The sequence below is a fragment of the Odontomachus brunneus genome, unplaced genomic scaffold (genome assembly GCF_010583005.1).
Source record: "Odontomachus brunneus isolate Ranch 3 - 2012 unplaced genomic scaffold, Obru_v1 Obru_scaffold_149, whole genome shotgun sequence".
Taxonomy (NCBI): Eukaryota; Metazoa; Arthropoda; class Insecta; order Hymenoptera; family Formicidae; genus Odontomachus; species Odontomachus brunneus.
The window spans coordinates 594,582-620,638 of record NW_022639599.1 but is presented as its reverse complement, the minus strand read 5'-3'; the positions used below and the strand labels follow the sequence as shown (position 1 = coordinate 620,638).

The following is a 26,057-nucleotide window of genomic DNA, read 5'->3' as shown; positions in this document are numbered from 1 at the left end:
TAAATGCTATTATAATCGCAGTCAGCTCTCCAGATTTTACATAATCTCTCTAGATTTAACATAATTCATATCAAAGAAATCTCTGTTATATGCAGATTACGTAATACATTTGTGAGAGAAAGGGGAGGCGGTTATTATATGTGTTTAAATTAATAAAAATATATCACAGAATGATATCATAATAAATGATGTCACAGAAAATGTGCGTTTACTCTGTTGCAGATTTTCTGGCTGCGCTTACCAGACACATTCAAGATACATTCCCTAATTCTCTTTGCCAACTTCCACGCTAATGACTCACTCGAAAATGTAAAGCGATCCTCAATTCGAAGCATTTCGATTTCGAAGTGTCAGTGAAGCAAGATTTCGGATTCGAAGTGAATTTCGATTTCGAAGTGCCAGTGAAATAAGATTTCGAATATTGGAAGTCTGACGATCTCTCGAAGGACCGATATCGAGGATCCGCCAAAGTCGTCGAAGCAATCATCAAAGGCGGCACTATTGTGGAGAATTCGTCCACCGATCGGGAGGAGTTGCAGCAACATTGTCGTTGTAAATGCTGCGGTACGGACGGTCGGCGCCTTTATGAATTACACATCCGCGGACAGATCCAGGATGGTCTCGCACATCATTCCGGTTTCCGGAGTAAGGAAAACCTCATTTCGTTAAAAATTTAATCGGAAAAAGCGTATTCCCTGTTAATTGGTTCCTCGTAGAAAAATTAGCGAAATTAACGATGAGAAATATTTCTGGAAAGAATTTCTAAGAAAATTATAACTCGATTAAGAGACTTTAAACAAATACATTTCACGAAATTATGTAAAATCAATTGGTCGAGACAAAACACTATATATTCGAGGACACCAGAGTAATAGAGGATACTCGCGATGTTTTATTATATGTGACTTATATGTTAATTAGAAGGAATCACTTCTGAGGAATTGATCCTCCATATTGGTGAGACGATTCGACACACACAATCGCATTTTTAGAGGTCCACTTATTTACTTGCGGAGTTCCCCTCTTTTATAACACGGCGTAATGATCAGCTTAATGTTACATATACTCTCGTTATCTTGCAACAGAAGAGCGAAAAAGAAAGAAGTCGGAGGTCATGATCTCGAAAGTTTCATAACGGCTCACCATCTACGTCTCTGTCGAGATTTATTTCGCGACAATTTTGCACAACATCGCGAATCTCGAAATTCACTGAAATTTTGATCAAAACTTTATTGATCTGTTTTATTACAGATCTGTTTTTCTTAGCTGCACGTATTTTTGTATTTTGCGTATCGAAATTGAACGTAACCTTGTGCGTTCTAAAGAGAAGACGAGAAAGAAGATACGACTAAAAAGAGTAAAAATTTATTTATTTATTTATTTATTTATATGTCAACGAGATGTGGCAGATTCTTTCGTACAGTGAAATATATTAGTATATAGTTTTATTTCCTTCAGCTACAGCCAAGAAGGGGACTTGGTTTACATTCACAAAAAATTTATCCGATCCACATCTTATCCTATTTCTTATCTATTTTCTACATCTCTTTACTTACCCTTTCTCCTATTACCTATTCATAGCCTTTCTTTATTCTATAATCCTATTTTTCTTTATTCTATAATTCTATCTCGTTTATATTGCAGTCACATTTATATTATCTAATGCTTATCTTATTATACCTTATCATTTTACATTTTAATATTTTTATATTTTTACCTTTTCGCCATTTTACATTTTTACATTTTCGCCTTTTTATGTTTCACATTTTTATAATTTTACAATTTTTACTTTTTTTACAATTTTTTATTTTTAGTTTCCTATCTCTCTCCTTCCATACTTTCCTTAGCATCCTACCTTTATCTTCATCTAACTCATCATTCCATATTCTCTCCTTCCTTTCTTTATCTTCCTTTCCTAATTCCTCAAACCAACCTTTGACTATAATACATGTTTCCATATAATGGAGACATACAACATATATGTTCCAATACAGTGAAATATGAAGATCTGTAAAAATAAGAGACCAAATAAAACGAAGTTAAAAAACATTTGGACGAATTGTAGAAGTTCACAGTATGTCGTATAATTAAAAATGCGACAGTTAAAGTTATCACTGATTACGTGATGAAAAGTTCCTCTCGTGGAAAAAAATTAACTTGTCGCGAATTTTTTTGCAATACACATGATATTTAAATAGCTTCAAAAATTTGGGACACTTGATAAAGTACGACTTAAATAAAATTGGCTTATACGAAGATAACAAGTCAAATATATTTCTTTCCTCTCGCGGGTCGTCAATCTTGACTCGAGTGACGTAGATTGATAATCATAACATGAATGCAATATTGGAATTAGAATATTCTATCCATTATTAGGAAAGTCAGATAACACGTCCCTAACAGTAACGTGTTTCGTAAATATTAGGTTTAGAGTCTCTGTCGGAGTACATAAACAATATTGTAACAGTCACATGTGGACTTAAATCTTAACGCGTTTCAACGAAAAGTTGTTTTTATGCTACCTGATTAATAAGATAGGAATTATGTATACAGCGATCAGGAGAAATCTTCAGACAATTAACAGAAATTTTTCGACCGTTTATTCTTTTTTCTTTTGAGCATGCGATTTTTTATGTCAATTTTGAAAATACTATTAGTGGACCTTTAATGGATTCATATAATAACGTCTAATGAAGAATAGATTTTACTTCAATTGCGATACTTGCGATTTTACTTCAACTGTGATACTTGCTTAATTTCTTGCTATAAAATAGACAGGTTTTTCATATTTTATAATAATAATAACCCACACATTATATTATTTTTTCAAGAATTATCTTACTGCTGTCTACATTTGAGTTAAAAAAAAAATCTCTTATATTGCGAAAGATTAAATTGCAACGTTTTATATCCCTGGATTTTGCAATTTCCATTTTTCGCTACATATAAATATGTAAATTTGTATGCATTAATACCGATTTACTTTCTAGCTTACTTATTTATGCGACGATACGCCAAAGTTGCCTTTATATCCATCAATGCTTCCCCGATATTTGTTATAATACATTATTTGTTTTACTTAGCCAAAATCTATGAAATTCAAACCGCAGTAGATTAAAGATATTTCATTATCCAGAAATAAATATCCAGTGTTGAATGTACTGAATATAGTTGTAATGGATATAGCGATGTTACCATTTGTGGTTGTAGTTGTTGTGTAGTAATGGTTGTAGCTGTGGTTGTGATGATGATAATAATGATGGCTGTATCAGTGACTGTAACTGCAGTTGTAGTTGTACTTTAGATACATTAGGTAATCGCGTAGAGTAGTTACAATTAATTTTATAATCTAGGAGATAAATGTTACGATATGGAGGCACGGTACAAACTTTCAGCATAAAATTCCATCTCACAAAAATTGCAGACGAAAAAATTATTTGTTAGAATTCTGCGTTAGAGCGACGCGATCTTCTATGCCTACGAACTTCGTAGTAAACATTTATTTTGGTAAGGCAGTAGTAATGTTTGTCTTTTAGCACTCTTCTGCCCCGACTAAATTCATCACTTGGCGACGATAGGTGTAAAACCTAATTGTTATTGAGGAATTTCGCCAACGGCGTGACGCGTGATTTATTTTTGTTATGATAGTCGAATGGATTAAAATTGGGTTATTGAGTGCGTTTTATCGATTCAATCGACAGCGCGACGATCGACTTCGTGAATACGAGCTAAAAATCGATAATAACTCCAGTTACCGTTCATTAGCTGGCTCTTCAATCGCCAGAGCTTTAGAGTTTTCGACGAGAAGATTGAGCACGTGATAATGAACGTTAAACTTCTTCTACGCTTGACGCGAAGATGTCGTTTCGATTATGATGTAAGTCATTAAAGATTTTAAAACACTCGAGACCTTAGAACTATATTCTTTTATATATACGATATCGTTCCAAAAAAGTTAAATATTATAATGAAAGAAACAATCTTTTGACCTTATTATGTGGATATGGGTAAAGTTAAAGAGTTAAATCGTATGTTTTGATTAATTTGGAACTTACTCCTTTTTAATTAAAGTATCGAGGTGTCCGTCATTTAATCGTTATTAGCAGCTAAAGAGAGAAATAGCTCGGACATTTTCATACTTAATAAAATTTATCTAAAATAGTTATTTTATCTAAAATGATCATTTTCGATAAAAAATAATACACGAGAAATATCACGTTACATGACATCAAATTTTTATTGAAACTCTGATAAAGCTCTTTCTTTTTCTCCCTTCTACCCTTCCCTTATCATTGTTCACTCAGATTTTTTGCAACGCGTTGATGAGATCTTCATATATTCGTGGTATGTCCACAACAAACGTAAGAAGATCGCAACAAAGTAATCTCGACCGGAAACGATAAGGCTCTCGTGATTATTTCCGACGCAAATAAGTTACCGATAGGACTGTCGTAATCAACAGCGTATGCAATTAACAGTAACTACAGTTTCAACTTTCCTTTCTTCTTAGTGACACAATATGTCACGTTTTGCGTCCACGTTTTGCGTCCATGTCTTTGTTTTTCCATCACGGAAAAAAAGATCTGTTACATATGGACAACTAAACATAATTTGCTGTATTAGCCACTTTTTTTGCTGCAGGAGTCAATTTCCTTACTATGATAATAGGAAAATCTGCTCCTGCAACAAAAAAGTAGCTAAAGCAGTAAATTATGTTTAGTTACCCATCTGTAGCACATTTGCTACATTAGCTACTTTCCTTGCTGTAAGAGCAGATTTTCTTGTTATAGTAATAAGATAGGTTCCTGCAGCAAAGAAAAAGTAGCTAACACAGCGAATTATATTTAACTGTCCATATGTAGCAAATTAGTTTGCTGCTGCAGCAAATAATTTTTTTCCGTACACTATCACAGGCTTGCACTCGCGTACAAAAGTTAAATTTTCGTGTTTACATTCTTGAAGCGCAGATTTGGTATTTATTGAAGAAGAAATAAAAAGACTAACAATCAGCACTATATGGGAAGCCTTTTGCGAGACAGAAGGAAGAAATATATTTGATCCTTTTGATGATTGAATTACCAGCGTGTAGGAAACGGATTAAGCAGTGAAATGATCGTGGCGGATTTTTAGCCCCGGCACCGTAGGGTTAACGACTACATCTCCGAGAAATAATGAACTGCTTCTCGCCGAGACGTGTTTCGTTTTAATACACGTCGGGTTTCGCGACGATTCGCAATCCGGTCGTGAGAAGCGACCTAGGAGCCGTAAAACCGGATCGCAAATTAACGATCTAGCGAGACCGTAAGTTTCGGCCGGCATAATACGATGTCACAACACCGAGCCGGTGTTTGTAAGCTTCCGGCGACGGTAACATCAAACATCGCAAGCTCCAAGCCAAAAGTCTTGGTCCGCTGGCCCGCAACACTTCTCTCTCCTTCTCTCTTTCGCTCTCTGTCTTCTGCTTTACTCTCGCGCGCGCTCGGTGATTCCCCGGTTCGTTTACCTCCGTCGGAGGACTCCACGAGGAACTATGTTTTAGGGGGTATTTTAGGGTGACGTGAATTTACCTCGTCGATGCGCCATCCTTTATCAAAGATTTATGTATTATACGCGCGGCCCGCGCGTTCTCCGAGCTTGTTCGAATATCTCGCTAAGGCCCCGCGAAATCACTTCGATCTGTCTATTAAAATTTGTTTCGATATTTTTAACCAGCTGCGTCGAGCATACGTATATTATCGATAGATATTAACGTGTTTATTCCTACATGTAGTATATTAAAGTTAAATGAAATATGGAATGGAAATGACTAAACGAATATGGAATATGGAAATGAAAAACGGTATGGAATGGAAATGACTAAACGAATCTATCTGTAGAATGCAAGATATTAAAGTCTAACGGCGTTTTCAGGAGCTGCAGCAGGGAAATGGCAATCTGGGTACCACGGGACTCAGCGGCATGCAGAATTCTCCTCATCCCCTGAAGATCAAACAGGAGCCGTTTCAGCTGTCGCCGCCGTCGCCTCTACCGCCCCTTCATCAAGGTACGTTCCCTCTTCGCCATTCCCGCTACATTGCGTCTTACAAGCAGCTGATGAATATTGCGATGAGCAGAAAATATCTTCAGGAATGTCATCTCGACATTGATCCTAATTTTTCCAATACTTCGCGGTATGAAGTTGCACATTGCTATCCATCTAAATTGAGATGCTCAGCAGCGATTGAACTCTATCCTGACAGACTTACATAATTACATATCCTCAAGGCTCCCATTTTGATTAGTGACGTTAGAAGCAAGAAAGTTATCACAAGATTCTTGCGAAATATACTGAAATAAAAGAACATGTTCATACAGTGACCCTTGGCATTGATCGAGTACGTTTGTAAAAAAATTCCAAAAATTTTGTTGTTCTAACAATCAATAAATAACCGTAAAATTAATGCTCAATTAAGAATTTCGCGACGACGGACCAGGAACCTTAACCCTTTGTCTGCCTCCCTGTTTTTTGCTTATGAGGTTTGTTTCGTGGGCAGTACAGCTTTTTTCCTCATGTATGAATAAAAAAGATCGGAGCAAAAATTCTTCTCATTGCTTCTCTACTTTCTCGTTGAACATTGTTAACCTCCAATGTTTATAATCCTTTTTTTTTTAGCAAAATCCATAGCAAACAATTGAAATTTCAACTGTTCCCAGAAAGATCCACGAAGTAGACGGAGGGTTAAAACAATCAACCAATTATTACCTATGCAGACAATATAATTTTATTTGATATTAAATGGATATGTCATGACACAAAATTGATCAATCTTCTTGTGTCTATGTATTAAGCAACTATGTAAGCGTCAGGATAGGCTTTTGCTCCGAACGAGTCCCGGTATCGAACGGAACACGGTCGTCGTCACGGCGGAAGGAAGTCGAACGAGTTGTCGCTAAAGACCGCGTTCTAATAATACAAGAGCGTGCGGTCGAGAAAGAGAGAGATTAAGGAGCCGCGGGCAGTGTCGTCGTCGTCGTGCCATCGTGAGGGAGTGTCGGAGAGTCTCTCCGCGAGAAAACGACGGCGAGACGACGGCCGTGCTCGCGCTTCCTTACGAGAGAAGGAAGGAGAGAGGAGAGGAGAGTGATATACCGCGAGAGGCCTGCACGCACGAGAGGAGCCCTGATCTTTCCGCACGACGTTTAGTCACACATTCTCTCCCCTGCGATTACTACAGTCTACGCCGACGAAATCGTCGTCGTCGTGCTCAACATCGGTGGCGGCGCGCTTCTCCTAATTCCGCGGTATAGAAATATACCGTCTCTTCATCGTTTATCCCATCGTGAACCGCGAGCGCGCTGACAAAACGTATGATTCGTCGGCGCATCGACGATTTATCGGCCAGCTTGACGGTCGGAATCGCCGTGTGGTCGCGATTGAGAAATCTAATTAGCGGACTGATCTGAGGAGCGGACTGCTCTTTTGTTCTTCATTTTAGACGGGATATCGAGACGACTTCTCGGCTTGACTTCTCGTCGGTGGTCGACTATCGGGCCCGGTATACAATTGCTTAGGGAGGTTCATCTTTCCATGTGCGATCGTCGAGTCGGTCGGCAAGGAACATTACCGAAAGAACGGAGAGGGGAGAGGGGGAGAGAAAGAGAGAAAGAGACTGAGAGAGAACTAGAGCGATAAAAGAGGCAACTCCCTCCTCCTCGTCATCGTTGTCGTTATTCGGCTCGTGTTACCGGACTTTATTATTCGCTAATCGCTGAATGTCCGGATAGATAGGCCCGAGATACGGCCTCGTCGACACGGCTCCCGCTCGCCGATTAATCCCGCCGGCCTTACTTACAAAGCTGAAACTTTAGACGGATATCGATGTCCCGATGTTACGCGTAGATACGCGCGCGTATAGTCGGCGAAATAATCGCTAATAGTTCCCGACTGTAGCCTTGGTTGAGATAAGTCTATCGGAGACGAGAAGGCGCGCAGCAGCCGTTGCAAGATACCCGTTCGTCGAAGGACAGGAAATGAAGAAACTCTTGTAACTTCTTGCGATTGTGTAGATGTAGAAGTATTCCTTGGCCCTCTGATTAGATAAAGATGAGATATAATTCTTTTTTTTTCTCTTTTTTTAACATGTCCTTGCGCTTATTTCAGTGTGATTACGTCACCTAAACGACGTCTCGTTTATGTTCGTTTTGTAAAAACGTGCCGGCGATACTGACGTTGAAAATCACGAGTTTCGTCCCGCAGGACTGCCTAACGAGAACGATTATACGGCAGAGAGAGAGAGAGAGAGAGAGAGAGAGAGAGAGAGAGAGAGAGAGAGAGAGAGCCGCGAGAAAAGGCCGGGCTCGCTTGCCTGGCGGTCCAGGATGGATGCTGGACGCGACAAGAGGTAGAACTGGAGCCGTGAACAACGAGCGTCGCGTGTTTCGGGAATCAGGCTGCTTAGAGTGCTCCACGTAAGAGTTATGGCCGCTAATCCGGGAAGGCTGTGGCATGCTTTAGGGCGAGAGCTGACGTTTCGTTTAACGACGACAGCTCCTTCTTCGTGAATCCTCGTTCCTCGTGAAAGCTCCAATGGTCGCATTTAGACCAGCGCTCGAAGAGAAAGATATCAATAACTACGCTAGGCCTCGCTCTGTAATTTGTTACGAATTCGAGGGCGATTAGAACTTTTGTTTGCCAGCTTCCCGCGTATCCGCGAGACGAATCGCTCGAGCGATTGTGAATGCGCGCGAGAGACCAAAGAGCATACTTTCGCGAGAAAATCGCGTCAATATTTTAATGCGATAATACTTGACTCCATCATCAGAGGAAATTCGCGCTTCGTAGATGTGTGCGTTCTATAAAACAGAACTTACTCGATAGACCAGCTCTTGAGGTCGTTATTATTTTAAAAACCTGTAAGCAACTTCCGTCTGACGACCTACCAGTAATTTATGTTGATGCCAGGTTCGTATTTATCACAAAAAAAAAAGAAAAAAATGCTTTAAGTCTATGGGAATTGCTTTGACGCGCTCGCGAATAATTCTCCGGGTGGGCGAATTTCGCGATGTTGTAACCGATTCAGCTCCGAAGATTCGCGCCAATTGTACAAAGTATTGCCGAGCGCAATGTACGCACGCGGGGTCACGGCTCATACTCTATATGGGTACAGTTCACGCGGCTATTCGCCGCTAACACAACGATTATATGCGCAAGTTTATCGTAGCAATAAAGGCCGCGCGATAAAGTCGTACGAAATAGCTGACACGTCTAATTATAGGGTAGCCGATTATCGCTTAAACGCTGATCTAATTATTGCGCCGCCGCTACGCGCCGCGGTCTGGTTATTATGGTCCATTGTGTTCCTCCAAATGGAAAGCCAAAAGACTGTTTTTCTCGCAAAATCCGCCTGATGCATTTAAAACCATAAGAGATCTCAGATTTTCGTTATTGACTGATATATTTAACGGTAATATACAATATGTGTGTGTGTGTGTGTTTTTAGAGACTCTTGTTGTAAAATGATAAAATATACTAGTGTTCATTCACATCGTCAATCGACGATATCAATCACACAAATGCGCATCAATGTAAAATGATTCTTAGAACAGCTTTTTAACTTGTATCTAACGGACATTTGCTGGATATGTCACACAAGTTTTATCTTCACTCTTTCGTGAAAAAAGTAATTTTTAAATATTTAATCCCCTTACAATCCGGGAAACCACAATCCGGGATCACTATAGTGACGTAGCGAGAGTGTCATGTTTTATTAATCTACCCTCTCTGACATATACGAGAAAGTTCTAATTCAAAAACTGCAAAAGTCGTCTAAAAAGTCGCTGGAACTGTAAGGATCATTATCACTTTTTGAAAGAGCGAAAATTTTCTTTAGCTTATGCGCATCCGATTGGAATGTCTAATAATTAACAACGTGATGCCTATTGTCGTAATGCAGTCGGCAGCGCGCGACTTATCCGCTTCAACTTCGGCAACTTTTGCCGATTTCTTCTGTAAGGTCGCGGCGAAACGTAACACCGTCGTGATAACGTACTCGCGCCGATATTCCTTATCGGGAATAAACGATTGCTTGCAAATCATGCCCTTGTTTACTACGTTACGTCTATTTTGATGTGAATACGTGCTCGATGATTATGTCCGTGCGACTTGATTACAAAATAAATAAACAAGGTCACCGATTGCCGATGCACCGTGACACGGATCATCCGATTTTCTTTCGAGACTACGTCCGTTCGATAGTCTTCAGACGCAGGTAAATTCGTGATTTTGATAACTCGAAAGGCAAATTCTCGATTATTCTCAATTGGTCCTAGTTATGATCCAACCCATATGAAGTAAGTTTCGAGAAAAATAAAAATGAAAATTTTATATATAATTCAAAAAGTATAGGCAGCACTGAGTTCTTCGCAATCGTTCAAAAAGTCAAACATGGTCAATTTTCTCCTCTTTGAAGTTTGAACCTTTAAAAACATTCTTGAGATCTTTTTTGTTTCATGTAGAAAGACGTATGAATTGGTAAATAAAAATTCAAAAATCATAATTCTGCGGGTTGAAACTAAGGCCGATTGCAATGTCAGAATCAAGGAGATTGCGTAAGACTCGAAAGTGAAATAACATTATGCAACAAGGAAGAAGTTAAAGATCAGAGAACCCTCTCGCGACTTGAACGCGCGATACTCGAGATGACACAGAGAACTTGAGAAAAGCGTAACAGCAGCAATGGTGTGAACGATAAGAGGTCACCCGAGGTGACAAATCTTGTGATGAGGATGCCGTCGGACCTCCGGCTCGAAACTGAGCAAAGATGATTATTTAACGATCTCTTTGTATTTCGCATGCATCATGCGCTGAAACGCTCAGAGGAGCTTCTGCGTCATTATCAATCGAGAAATGTGACGGTATGCAATCGTAATGGATGATTCTTGTCGGCTCTCGCGAGCACGAAACGGTCGTCCAGTCGCGATCAAATTCCATATCAAATTCCATGATATTAACATTTGATTGGATCGACCAAATTCCTGATGAAATATGCCGAAAAATTCCGGTTAAAGTTACTAGAATTCTGTTCAAGTTAATCAGAAATTTTGTTAATTAGTTAATCTAATCGAACTTTTCCGTGCAGCACGACGTCTCAAGAACTGCGCACCGTCTTCTGACATTAGCGAAGATTTAAAAATAGCCGACGGTACTTCGTATCATCGTCCAAGTCCGAACTATCAGGACTCTACCCCGTGACCGTTATTGACCACGGGACGGCCCGCGACTCCGTCCAATTAATCAATGCTCGGCGATGGTGGCGGGGCACAACGCCTGTGCAAAACAGCGCTACTGTGCCGCGTATTTACTATAGCAAAACACGATAGCGACGAAGATAACGCTTCTTCGTCGTCGTCGTCGTCGTCGTCGTCGTCGTCGTCGTCGTTGTCGTTGTCGTTGTCGTTGTCGTTGTTGTTGTCGTCGTCGTCATGGTCAGCATCGTCGTCGTAAGAGAAAAAAAGCAAAGTTTAAGCAGACCACGGTTTCGTTGCGTGGCTGTTCTTTTTCTCTCGCCTCGCGAGAACGAAATTCCCTCCTTTCCTTATCGCTCGCTGCTATTAATTAACGGATAAGTTTAATTGCGAATCGAGAGCCGGAGTGCCGGCAACTCGGCTACGATCGATAAACGGGCGGTTTACGTAAGCGAGCGCCGCGCTAATAAATCCAGCATGTCAAATGACACGAGCAAGAAGATAGTTTTAGGCAGATTCGAGAGCGCCAAGGTCTGACGAGTTTGCGAGTTGTCAAAAATGAGGAGATGCAATCGCGATAAAAATTGTTGGTAATTACATGTCTAATCGCGATATTGTAATGTAAGATGAAAATTCCTATATTATTCATGGAGAGAATCTTATAGTAAAAATTACCGTTTAGGATTTCGTAATGTACTTTGTAGGGGGAATAAATCAACATTCTGCAAACAATTTACTTACTTTCATTTCATATGTGCTGTTTATATTTTAGGAACTAAAATGTGCTATTAAAACACTCATTATGTTTTTAATCAGATTTATTATGCTCTTTAGCAAAATATACCTTATAGAGAGTCTATATTTGGACTACTAAAAACATAGTAATATTTAAAAAATTTATGAAAAAAAATTTTATATGAAAAAAGAAAAAAATATGATATATAATCTTTTCGTGTTGAGTTCAATTTGCATTTGACTCGAAAGCAGTATGTTTTATTAAAAAAGTAATAAATTTAAACGCTAAATTCACAGAATTTGGAAAAATCAATTGTATACATAATGTCGTTAACGTGAAAAAAAATCTCTCATGCAACGGTGAACTGTAACGCAACGATATACATGTGAAAACCGCGCTTACGATTTTCTTCTTACGTCATATAAACGATGAGAAGGTCGAGATTATCGAACGGCGATTGGCTCATGCGGAAGATATCGCGAGATGAGCTATCGTTGCCAAGATGACCTTTTGACCTCTCGGTCTTCTAATCTATCTTTTATCCTCGCCTTTCTTCCCTTCGTAATACAGTATCCTGTCGAGAATTTTCTATATTTCGATCGATACAATACGCGTGATTGAACTTCTCACTTTTCTTTTCTGCAGAACATAAATTTCCTGTATTCCAGCGCTAAAAAGCACAACGTTCCTTAAATATGTCGTAAAGATTTCGCGAAGATCTGAGAAAGTTTCGTAATCATTTAATTTCGTTTCGTGTTCCTTTAACTCTTCCTGTACAATCATTTTTTGGAATAATCGCGCAGTACAATCTGGGTTTCTCTGATCCGGATAACTATGCACTAGATAGCAGCGCGACAAAAGTAAAATCTGCAAACAGATTTGCGCTAGTTCGGATTCGGACCTTTTACGAAAGTTGTTGACTATTTGTTCGAATCTCACAGACCCAATATTGTACGCAGAGGATTAATTGTTATTACTTTGAAATTAAGGAGTAGTCGAGGAGAGTTAAGGATTTATTACTTTCAAATAGGGTTGTTATACGTGCTACACTCATGTGACAACACGTACAATATTTGCTATCAACGCGAATTTTTTTAATTTTGCTGGGTCTCGAATCTTCCTCAAATCAAATTCCATTGTCAAATTCGTTGCATATGATTTTGTCAAAATTGCAATTTATAGGCGATCAATTTTCAAATGCGATCTATCGATTATCTATGTACTACGCGATCAAGTGAGGCAAATTCAAGGACAGAAACAAAAGGGAATGATGTACACAGGGCGAGCGAGTAATCGTTTGCTCGAGTGTATGGACGTATGATGTTTAGTGGCGCGTATACGGAGAAGACGGAGAAAGAAGACGGAGAAAGAAAACGGAGAGGTAGCTGCCAACGGAGTATCGGATTTCTATCGCGAGCCAAGAGCCGCCGCGAGGCTTTTGAGCCTGTTTGACCTCACCCTCGCCGTCTCGTCTCTTTCTCCCTCTTCTCTCGTTTTCTCTTTTTTTTCTCAGGTCACCTCCGCTCATCGGTTGTTTCTCTTTGTGCGAAGCAGTTCAAAATGTACAGCTAGAGACAGGAGTAATTGAAATGCATAACGTCATTGTGAGGTCGAGTATCCAAAGTTTTATGGCGATGAAGTTCTCCAAATTCCACAAATACTACAAATATATGAAACAATTTGCAAAGATTCTCTGTAAAAATGTCTCTGTAAAATGCTCTTCTCGATAAAACGAGCAATATTTATCTGTAGCATCCAATATATACGATATACGTAATGAGCGTATTCATTTTCAGCATGATCTACCCCAGCTGTACTCTGATACGTGGTCACGTGACCTTCCCCTTTCTTCCACCCGTGCTCCCGCCACTTGATCCTCGCGAATTAGCCGGACGTAAAATCCCATTATCCATTATGATATTCCAGACGCGCGCGTGCATCGCCTAATTGAGGTCAGTCCGCGAGATTAATTGCATGCGAATAAGCTAACGGGGCACGACGAGTAATTAAAATGATAGTTTACAGACGGACATTATGTAAACACAGTAATACTGCAAAAAAAAAAATCCAAACATCAATGCAAACATGTCAATCTATCTGTTTGTACACGATGAATGACGATTCAGGTTCCACAAAACTACTCTATTTAGAAGTTTCCCGAATTGCTTGTAATTGTTTGTAAATGATTCGCGGAAAATTCAGACTTCCTTCACGACAAAATGAATTCGGGAATGAGTTCATTGATCAGTGGCGATTTGCAAAGTATTTATATTTCGTGTCGATTTGACTCGAAGAAGTAATTCGCTATCAGTAGCGAGAAATATGTCGTCGCGTATTTGTGCACGCGCACGTGGAGGCATAACGCGTGCCCGATGCGTACTCTGTGTAATACACGTCAGGAGCTATGTACGTAGGGAGAGCGAAGGAGAGGAAAAGAGAGTGCCAATGTGCATGAGCAAGCAGTAGGCACCGAGATCGCGATAACGTCACAAAACGTTCGCGAACACACCTGACTGCAACTGGAGATTCGTGCTACGCGACACCCGCCGGCACACATCTGCTCTCTTTCTCTTTCTTTCGCGAGTACTCCCTGTGTAGTGGTACTCCATGCTGATATTACTCCAAGACGCTATCCCCTTTCTTTTGGTCCTGTAAGATCCTCAATCGATATAACAGAATTTAAAAAGGAAAAATAAGTCGCTTTTAAAAATCTCTAAAGCCCTAAAAAATATGAAATCATTTTGAATTAATATTCCTACGTATTTGCAAACCTATTTTAATAGCCTAACGATATTAGAATTCAGCGCGAAAACCTGACTGAATCAATAATCATACCTTTTTTTATTATTTATCTCCCTACAATTATGTAGATAGTTATTGCATATCTAATTCATCTTTTTTGTACTAACTTCTAATATCGTTAAAATATTACTACAAGATTGTAGGTAACATAAGAAAAATTCTCGAGTTATAACGTACAAACAAGCAAACATATGTACGTTAAGAAAGAAATATTTAGTATTTGTAATTGTAATCACATAGAAAAATAATTATTATGGTCAAGAAAATCATTTTTAAAAATTAAATTCTACTATAATGTTAGTGATAATAACTATATATGTATATTACTACTGCCATTTTATCATAAAAAATATAGTGAGGACTAAAAATAATTATAATTTTAATTAGATCAACTATTATTTTCTCATATATATTCTTAATATACAGGACAAACTAAAAACCTTTTTTTTTTAATCGTTAAAGATAGATAGGTAATGAGAGATAAATAGGTTCAATAAGTAAGAGCGAAAGCGGACATAATGTTTTATTTTGTAATTCAAGTTCAAGAGAAATTATTTTTTTTTTAAGTAAGAAAGGAAAAATTGATCTGTCATAAAACAAGAACGTTGTTAGGCGTGATGTGATAGACGGTAGCACGGTTATTCCTGATTATCCTGTTCGACAGGTGGTAGAGATTCTGTTGAAACGCGAATCAAGAACAGAAATATGTAAATCGCCCTTGGCTTTCGCAATACGGGGTAAAATGCGACTGTCAGCTCGCGGGACCTCGTGATGTAACAAACATTGCGCAAATCGACCTTCGACGTGGTCACATTTATTTGGGATACGAGAACGCAACGGCTGCCACTTTCCTTCGATAGCCTTCACTGATGTTCTGCCGAGCTTGCAAATTTGCACAATGCGGAATGAGTTCATGATTCTCGGAATTCTCACTTCTATTACAGTTGCAATGAGGTCGACGGAGAGCGAAATAAATTGACATACAAAGCTCTTAGATCCATCATAATGATGATTAGATGTGATTACATATGACTAGATATGATAATAAAGGATAAGTACTTGTAATTACGACTGTATCTCACACAGCACACACATACTCATCTGATATTTAAACACTGAAAATAATTCAAGCAGAGTCGAAACGTCTCTGTCATGACTTGTATAAATTATAGTATTTTTTATGCGATTTGTCGCCAATACACATCAATGTCTTAGACTCTTGGTTTATTTGTACTTTCTGTTTAACATTAAAATCATTTCTCGAAGATCGCAATTCGGCCGAAATCCGCAGTATTCGAGCAAAACGCTCTTGTCCGGTCGATGTCGATCAAATTACATAAAATTTCTTAATTTGATCGTTAACATGTACATCGTTGAAAACTGCAAGCTCATGATATGACGACGTTCGCGAAATTTTAGTCAAGTTTTTGGAGACTCGCCGTAGAATTTAATTAATCCATATGGGCTATAAATTTGAAATAAACTTTGACTTAACAATATCTGACAAATATTTCGCATGGAACGCAAGATAATAGTGATATCGACGTGAGATCGAATCCTTTAACTCGACATATCCAAAGAGAACGAAAGCGCCGATAACGATGGGCGGTTCTCGAGAAGATCCGTCTTCGAAGACGAGCTGGTTGTATCTCCTTTTGCTCCATCGTTCGTTGCGCCCCGTCAGTGACGGGTGCCTTGCGATTCACCGAGCGTGATGTCACGACGTATTGTATTTCGCTTATCGGCGCCGGATGTCAATTCCCCGTTCAACCTAACAGCATTTCAGGAATGCGAATGCCACGTTTTTCTGCGACGACACACGACGACACACGACGAAGACGACGATGACCTTCGCCCCGGGGATCGACTTTGCCCCTGGACGACTATTCATCTGGTTATTCATCTTAATTCATCTACTCTTCATACGGAGTGTTGTCTTCCCGATCAAAGTATCGTAGCAAATAAGGACCGCGTGATGAATTGTGATCTTAAGAGTAATACGCGTTTAATTATAGCTGTACGATCCGCGTACAGTCATAAATTGCCGATAGTATCGATTTTACCGTGCTAAGATCAATTTCATTTTTTCGATCGAGCGGCCAGCTATTATCAGACACAGTATCCTCTTTTCCGATCGGGAGTCGTACATATAATACAGTTTGTCACGGCCATCAGATCATTGTGGATCGATGTTATGACAATAGTCGAGCACAGTAGCGTATCTTTGTTTTCAAAACACGTCTCTCTTCATGTACCAGGATGGTCCTGGCTCTCGCTGTGCGGAGGAAATCGTACACCCCCGCTGGCAGGCAACAGCAGCAGTAGCAGCAGCAGCTCCGGGTTTGAAAGAGATCCGCGCATCGCGGATACATTAAAATCCACCTCTACTCTCTCGAGTCGGTCCTCCATGTGATTCCTGAATTTCGCGTCCGCTCGTGGACGGCCGAGCGCGCGTGTTTCGCGACGGAAAAAAATCGTATTTCCGGAAATATGAGAGAGCCCGGGACCGACACAGTCCGGAGATAAAATCCGCTGAATGCGATCTTGTGCCTTAACGTTGCTACGCGAAAAGAAATACAATAGAAGTGGCTTTTATACCGATACTAATCAACGATTCGGTGAGAAAAAGACCATGAGCGTGTCGAAAATGAAGATAATCAGAAACCATTATTTCTGTGAACAATTTCTATTTGTAAGGGAAGAGTGTTGAATTTTTCAACGAAAGATCTTCGATGTACAACGAACATTTTATCGTTGCCGTTTTGATTCAAAGCTTCAGTATAAGAATATCAAGTTATGATTTGTAGGGACTCACTGAAACGACTAAATTAATTTCAGTGGGATCTTATATTTTAAACTTACGCCGTGTGAGAACTAATGTTTCATCTAGCTTCCGGGTTAACGTCACGTTGCCGACTAGAAATTTACTCCAATGGTCCTGATCAGATTGATCCTATTCAGTTATTCGGTTAATGCAAGGTAATGCTATCGGATAAGTCATGAAGCGTGAAGTCAGGAGCCTGTTAACAAAAAGGTTTATTAATGATTAGGACTTATTAATATCACTCTCTCTATACAAACCGAGTAACCGATTGAGATCAACTTAGTTTGGTCCCAATCAATCGGTAAGGCTATAGGGTAAATTTCTATTCGTGTTCTTCGTGAATTTGTTTCTGACGTTCCGTGAATATAACGATTCACTTCTTCAGGGAGAGGGACGAGATCTGAAGAAACGAAAGTTTTATCCGGAGTGATCCTCAAAAATTGCCACGTTATCTTGTAATGAGCTTTCAGCTTCTAATTGAACTTTCAGTTAACGGAAGTAATCTGCGCCATTTGATGAACGCGCAGAAACTCGTATATGACTCATCTCATGCGTTGAGATCAGCGCTCGATCGATGTCACGCTGAATGATCGCTGAATGATGTCTCTAAGCGAGCACGGCACGGTCGTATCCTTGTTTCCACAACACGGCTCTTCGGCAGGACGAAGCGATACGGGAAATTTTACACCCGTGCGCGCGTCCGTGTGTCGCGCGAACATCTTGTTTGGCGAATCCATGTCTAGCCTGGAGCACGTGTCTGCGTTTTCGCGAACCACCGGTAATAGTATCATCGAGTTCGGCGATGTAATAGACACATAATATTGCCTCATGTAACGGATCGAGATACAGGGGCGGTTCGACCGCTATTACGATGCGATCGATCGTTGTATTACAGGTCGCCGAGAAATTGTTGTCGAATGCCGCGAGCTATTCTCGTTAATGCGGACGTCGCTTGTTTTTAAACAAAACTGCATCTTACGCTACGGACGTGTACGCGATCCAAATCCGATACGGCTGCAAACGATGAAAATGAAAATCCCGGAGGAAAAAAGCATGAAACTGCCCCTTTATTGTCACGTAAATTCAATATATTCGTTGAAAAGTTTGCGGATGAGATATACTTTGAATTCGGCGTGATTCGCTCTCGTAAATTGCAAATAATTTTGGGAACGTCTTCTGCGTGTCGTGCGCATTTTCAATGTTAACGCGACGAAGAAATTCATTGAGATATATGGTCCATTTTCCCGGCGTCCTCCTTACGATCGCCATTTGGCACCTTGAGAATTTCTCCCTCGCGTTTAACGCATGTGCGAGGCAATTTGTGCGACCGTTAACGTCCGCCGTTAACGACTCTAGTACGATGTCAATTACATGGCGGTGTAAAATCACGGACTGCGCTTTTCATTATGACTTCATGATCTCTGTCCCGTGTACCGTATTCCTCAAAAACTCTTTTTGTGAAATTAAACAATTTGGAAATAATCTATGGAGAATTAAAATAATATCGCGTAAAACTATATAAAAAATATTATATATAGTAAAATATTATATATTTTATAAATTACATTGTTTTTATATATTTATTTCCTTTGTTTATGTTACTTACATCGATTTATGAAAATACGATAAATGAAAATTACGAATTTCTAATTTCTAAAAGTAGAAAGTATCATCTCCATTAGTGATTTCAGCTACTAATTCTATTTATGATTTTTATTTAATACTCTTTGCTCCCCTAATATTCGGGTCCTTTATAACAATCATGATGAAACGTCACGGTCGTCGGGTTTGCGTCACGTGATTAGATGCGCTTTTCGTAATTAGATAAATTTTCGTTGATCAACCAATCCGAGAGTCGACTCTCGTCTTTCCATTTCTTCCGCGCATTTTGCTTCGCCGGTCTGGTTCGTTCGCTTTTATCTCGCTTTTTTCATTCTTTCTCTTCCCTATTTCGCCCGCGGCGTGCATGTAAGTTATTGGTGTCCAGTTACATCCAGTTCCAGTTACACGTGCCGCGGGGCACCGATGCATTCGATGCCGCCGTATGCACTCATACTTCCTACTGCGCTAGAGTACTCGCGCTCTCCCTCTCGCGGTGTTTCCCGGCGATTTTATTGCATTGCAAAAAACAGATTATCGTATTTTTAATGGAAGCTGCGTCAAGCTTTGCGCATAATATTGAGAGAAAATCTGATATTGTACTGCGTGACGTGTTATCGGATTTTCATGCAACGTCGACGAAGTTACCGCCGCAAATCGTATTCTACTTTCAGAGAGATTCTTTATATCTTCGACATCATGTGTCAGAGAAATTCTGGAATATCGACAAATATGAGAAAATAAATCTGAATACGTCAATTTACGTCGTTTAAATTTTACAATTATGAATTTGCAATTTAAATTTGTGTAACAGAGACTTGTCTAATTTACTTGTGTCATAAGATAGTCAAAAAGTAATTCAAACCTTTTCAATTGCCTCTCCCTATGTTAAAAACTTTTTAATTGTGTAGGCTCTTTATGTTTTATAAAACAAATATACAAGAAGGAATAAAGGTAGTAAGAATCTCTGCACAGGTATAAGAGTGCAACACAAAATAAATAACTTATTAAAATGTCAAAAGTTTGACTCACATTTAATAACATACAATAACTGCCAGACGCGTTTCTGTCTGCACAGGTCGGATATCGTTAGGTACTTAAACAATTGTGTCCTCTGAATAACAGCGGATTTTCAAATTATATGCGAACGACAATTTCGTTTATTATATGACAGGTTTTTATTATGCCACTAATGAAGGTCAAATATGACAGAAACGCGTCTGGCAGTTATTGTATGTTATTAAATGTCAAACTTTTGACATTTTAATATATTATTTATTTTGTGTTGCACTCTTATGTTTGTGCAGAGATTCTCACTACTTTTATTCCTTCTTGTATATTTGTTTTTTAAAAACTTTTCTGCACATATAAACTCGTATTCCGATTTATATATCGGAATATTTTTCTACACTATGTATTATTTACAAACAATTTTCCAAGCTATGCAGAAGGTGTAGTGTGAATCGATGATTTCTTAATTAATTCAACTTAGTCCGCGCGACTAAGATAGACTTAGGGAACGCTCACCGGCAGAATGTCAGCCGAAGTAGCATTTCCCGCTCGCACGTGGTTTATCGCTCTGTATATCGACTCCTAGCACTAAACATAAAACCTGCGTGAGCTTCGGGTGTCCCGGCGCAAGTTCCTTTTAAATGGGTCAATTGTTCCGCCCGGACGAGATTTCTAAGAATCGTGTGAGGCACTCACATGCGCAGATCAGTCGATCGATGATAAAAAGAAAGAGAAACGAGATAGCAGCAGAGTCCATTGAACTCATCGCCCATTGTCCAGGTTCTCGGAGCGGTCAGTCGCTGTCCTTGCTCTGAGAACGGTCGCGAGAATTCGGCCGGCTCGTTTTCCCGATCGTCGCGGTTATCACCTTGCCGCGGATGTTCCAGTCACGACTCTCGTTTCAGTGAGCGGTTTCGAGCTGCAGAGCGGCTGCATCGGGGGCAGCACGAAGGATCTCGAAACCTCGGTGACTGGCAGCTTGGGCCGCGCTCTGACATCGCACCACGTCTCTTTAAGCCACCACCATCCCCATCACAGCCTGCAACACAGCCCCAGCTCCGTCGTGGTGTCTATGTCTCATTCCTCTGGCAACACAACGCATCATCACCTGGACGACAAGGGCTCATCGCCCGTGGGCGCTCTTCACAGCACTACTAACAGCAATCCCCCTACACCATCCGCACCTTCCACGCCCAACACTGCCACGGATAACACTGTGTCGGCTGTCGCGTCCGGCACGAACAACGCCAACGGCACCAGCGGTACCTCCACCAACAGCAAACCGCCATTCAGCTACGTTGCCTTGATCGCCATGGCGATTCAGCATAGCGCGCAGAAAAGGGCGACTCTTAGCGAGATCTATGGCTACATCACGGCCAAGTTCCCGTATTTTGAGAAGAACAAGAAGGGCTGGCAGAATTCCATCAGGCATAATCTATCCTTGAATGAATGCTTCGTTAAGGTGCCGCGGGAAGGCGGCGGCGAGAGGAAGGGCAACTTTTGGACGCTCGGTAGGTCGATCTCTGTTCGGTCAATTGCCTATATCCCCGAACCTTTGAGAATAATTCTCTAAATTTCTTAGAGTGAATCTCACTCGAAGTGATGGTGAAAGTGGACCATCATTTAGAATCACAAGTGTTTGATTCAAGCTTAAAGTGGATTCCAGACCCAAACGTGTAAATGTTTCAGTCGACTAGAGCAAGTTTGTTCCTGTGACGGTGGAATACGTTAAATTCGTCCTTCAATTTCAAGAGAAAATGTTCACTTGAACGACTCTGCCATTCTGTGAATCAAAATTTACTCCAAGAAATTTAGAAAATAATATTTCTTGCTCCCTTAGTAATACAAATGATCGCGATTACTATTGTGATAGTTAAAAAGTCATCGACATGTGTTCACTGTACGTGTATGTTACATGATCTTAGACCCGCAGTACGAAGATATGTTCGAAAACGGCAATTACCGAAGGCGAAGACGAATGAAGCGTCCTTACAGAAATACGCCGTACCACAAGCCACTCTTCGGCGATCCGTTTTCCACGACTCACGTGCACTTAGGGCCGAGGAACATTTTTGGCCATTCACCCCCTTCGTACGCTCCCACTACTTATACGCGATACGACACGAGGTATTCACGAATATCGCATTTGCTAACATCGCGCACTTTGTAATTATTATAAAGCCTGTGGAGAAAGATCGCTTTCTCCTCAATTTTCAACCGAATCCAAATTTTAAATCGTAAATAAGATTTGCATCGAAAATTCTATTTAAAAAGAGAAATCTATAATTATTCATAATATTTAGACTTACATCTAAGAAAAATGCATAACTATGTACTTCTTTCCTTATTATAGCGGATGGAGTCTTCAGCAATCGCAGCTCTCATACAGCCATTGTCAGTCGGTGAGTTCTCGCGCTGAAAATAATAAATCGTGAAAGATACTATAACAAAGATACACTTTTAATATCATACATTTTTAAATATTAATGGTAAATTAAATGGTAATAAGATACCGCGTTACGTTCGAAAAACCGATCCAATCATCGTGACTTTTCTTGATCGCAGTTGCAGCCACAATTACAGCCGATGCAATCCATGCAGATCCCAGCTATGAACGGTTATAGTCAATTGGGCACTTCATTAAGTGAGTCTCTATTCTCTTTCTTTCCCTCCTCCCTTTCGTAAGCCGGAATAATGCCGAACGATCAGGCGAAGCGTTTCAAGGCAATTACCTGGATGTTCCAGGTGGTACAACCGGGTCTCCCGGTTCCATGGGCGGCGGTTCTTTCGGTAGCAGCTTCGCCACGTGCGGTAGGAGGCACGACGCCACAATGGCGACGGAAACGATGCCCGGCAGATGCTACTGGCCAGAGAGTAAGTGCTTTTAACAATTACTATCATTTTTATTACAACTCAAAAGCAATCATAAGTTTGTAAAATGTTTCAACCGCGGAATGTGTAATTCTTCATAATTCGTAATGTGGCAGCAACATGATTAAACGGGAGAATTCTCAAAGTATCGTTTATGTCACTGACACGTCCGTTCTCTACATTACGTTAATTACGTTAATTTCGCCGACAACTTGTGACATCATGATTAATTTTTCACTGAATTCATCGTGTCGGCCGTGCACGGATTTCGAGTATTGAATCGCAGTGAAATCAGTTGTTAGATTTCTCGGCAGACCGCTATACGTATCGTTCGCTAATTGTCGCAGTGGTGAACGTGAAGGAGGAACCCGGGAGTAACGCGGTGTCGGCCAGCGGCGTCGGCGTCCCGTCCGGTATGATGGGTTCCGCGGCGTCGTCGGGTGTCTCCACGACGGGCTTCGCACCTGTGGAATTCCAAACGCGTTCCAAGTGCTTTATGTGAACTCGCGGTAGCCAGAGTCACCGAGTCGCGGGACGAGTGTCTTCCGACGACGTCGCGACGAAGATCTGAGACACGTGATCCTGTGCGCGATCGTCGCAGACGGAATCGTCGAATCGTCGACGTTGGATTTCGCTGTTCGACGAACGCGTGCACGTCGCCGGACACTTGGACAGCGTAAATCAAAGGTATAATAAATATATCCGATAATTACTTAATAATATTATTGGATGGCTGTTCGCGAATTTAATTTCGCGTAAGGAAGTAGCGTAAACATTAATGACTCGTATAATTGCCGTTGTCGTGGTTAACTCGATGTTTAAAAAAAAAAGGAACCAGCGCCGTACTTACCCTTCCCTCAGCCATAAGCACCTCCACGTCTTTACGTAGTCACCGCGATCGCGTGATTTGAGCAAGGTTCACTGTCGTCTCTCATAGTAATTACAATTCGTCAACGGGTCGTCGAATTTTTGCGACGACCCTTGAGGCTCCTGGCTTCTCGTCCCGGAACTCGTAATTAACGACGCCAGAAGCGAGAAAATATGTGCTAGAAATTCTTGCAAAATACGTTGAAATAAAAAAATGTGTCCATAGAATGACACTTGCAGTCGATCAAGCAGACTCATCAGATGATCCGAACACTTTCCTTTGTTCGAACAATCAATAAGTAACTGTAAAATTAACGGCTGCATTCAGCAAAAAAATCTGCCTTGCAACTGTTGTAAAATTCGTGAATCTGATTGGTACATGCTCTTGGATTCAGCCAAAATTAAGAGCATACCCCAGATTCACAAATTTTTCAACAGTTGCAAAGCAGCTTTCTCTGTTGAACACAGCCAATGTGACAAGCGAACTTGCTTTTTAATCTATCTTTTCTCATGTTACTTTGTCACGTTAATTTTATTATTTACTGATCGTTAGAAAAGTGTTGGGAATATTTTGGAGGTGTGCTTAATTGATCACAAGTGTCATTTTTTGGATATATTTTATTTCGACGTACTTTGCAGGAATTTTGGACATGTATTTCCTCGTTCCTGACATCACCAATCAATCATTTCGCGGCGAGAGACCAGAAACCTTAATCAGCACCTAGCGCGTCCGCAGGGAAGCGCGGCTCTGTGACACACGTGTTACGTCGCGTCTTACTACTGTAAATGCACTCGAACACTGTTATACGTAAGCAATATGCAATGCACAATCGCGTTTGTAATATCGCGAGAGCCGTATGCTGTCCTGACGCGGTTGCATTTCGGATACGAATCCGGCCGCGGAATAGGCAAATACTGAGATATTGCGAGCGATTGCAGAACGATCTCTGAGCGTTATCTAGAAAGGGGAGAGTGTCGTGAGCGTGGAGCGTCAGGTAGCTTAGTGGTTCACCAAGAAGCAGAACGATCTCTTAACTTTATCCCATTTTCGCACTGACTACCTCAGTGGTTCACCTCGGAGCAGAACGATCTCTTAACTTTACCCATTTTCATGATCAACCACTTGGAGATATCTCTGTCTTCGTACATCGTTTTCGACTGCTAGACAGTATTCAATATCTTGACGAGAAGCGAGAGACGAGGAGAGTATCCGTTCGGCGAGAGTGAGATATCATTTCGACTCGATCTTTTCCGCATTAAACACGAGAATTATACCGCGAGAGGTTTCATTGTGCTGAGCGATCTTTCGCGCTCGATATTTATTTAATACGTTGACTAACTGGCCGAGAGCGAGTTTTCCGTACCTTATATGCAGTTTGCGCTATGGCTCCATTTTCATCTGTAAACATTTAATTTATACAATAATAAAATATTGTGTAATTAAAATATCAAGTCTCATGATTTGTCTCGCAAATAATCATCCGTACGGAGAAGGATGCATTCCGCTGAAGAATAGAGTACCAGTCAACGTGTTAAACGATGTTGAATGATGTCTTTCCTATTGCGACATGAATATCTGCGAAAACGTAGCTTTTAACGAGTACAGATCTATTGTAAGAAAAGAGAATGACACAGAATAGTAAGAAAAGTCGTCTTGTTGCAGAGTTCTTTTATATATATATATATATGTATGTATGTATGTATGTAGGTATATAGAATTAAAAGAATAAATATAAAATAATATGTGCGTACAAATACGTCTTATGCGAGTTACAGACGTTGTTTCCACGGTCACAATGGTATGTAAATATACGATTAGTGTTAGACATAATGACCTTAAGGAAATCGCGAGATATTAATTTTATGCACTATACTACTAAAATTAGTTTCTATGGGACACGTATGACGTCTCGTTCGCGTGTCCCTACACTACGTGGGAATCGTACGTTCAGAGAGAAAGAGCGCGACTTGGATATATACAGTGACCCGACGAGAACCAACCCCCACGTGCAAAAGAAATTTCGTGCTGTAACAGTGACTGTAAAAGACGATGAAAATAAATCTCGATTATTTATCATCGACGAAAGAGAGAAAGAACGGGAGGGGGAGAAAACGCGCGCGATA

The 26,057-nt window shown here is 40.3% G+C and overlaps 1 protein-coding gene across 4 annotated transcripts in view; it reads left to right on the top strand.

The window, feature by feature from the left end:
* LOC116850575 (forkhead box protein D1-like) overlaps positions 1–25,379 on the top strand; it is a 35,899-nt gene extending 10,520 nt beyond the window's left edge. Inside the window, exons 2-9 of one of the 4 annotated variants that reach the window (XM_032829030.1) lie at positions 223–645; positions 5,911–6,043; positions 21,101–21,706; positions 22,121–22,322; positions 22,549–22,597; positions 22,761–22,839; positions 22,941–23,069; positions 23,414–25,379. In XM_032829030.1, the coding sequence (XP_032684921.1) occupies positions 586–645; positions 5,911–6,043; positions 21,101–21,706; positions 22,121–22,322; positions 22,549–22,597; positions 22,761–22,839; positions 22,941–23,069; positions 23,414–23,568 (1,413 nt within the window). In that variant the 5' untranslated portion in view covers positions 223–585 and the 3' untranslated portion in view covers positions 23,569–25,379. Of the gene's footprint in view, positions 1–222; positions 646–5,910; positions 6,044–21,100; positions 21,707–22,120; positions 22,323–22,548; positions 22,598–22,760; positions 22,840–22,910; positions 23,070–23,413 lie in introns of all 4 variants that reach the window. The other 3 variants (XM_032829027.1, XM_032829028.1, XM_032829029.1) reach the window with 3 other exon arrangements.
* The last annotated feature ends 678 nt before the right edge of the window (positions 25,380–26,057 follow it).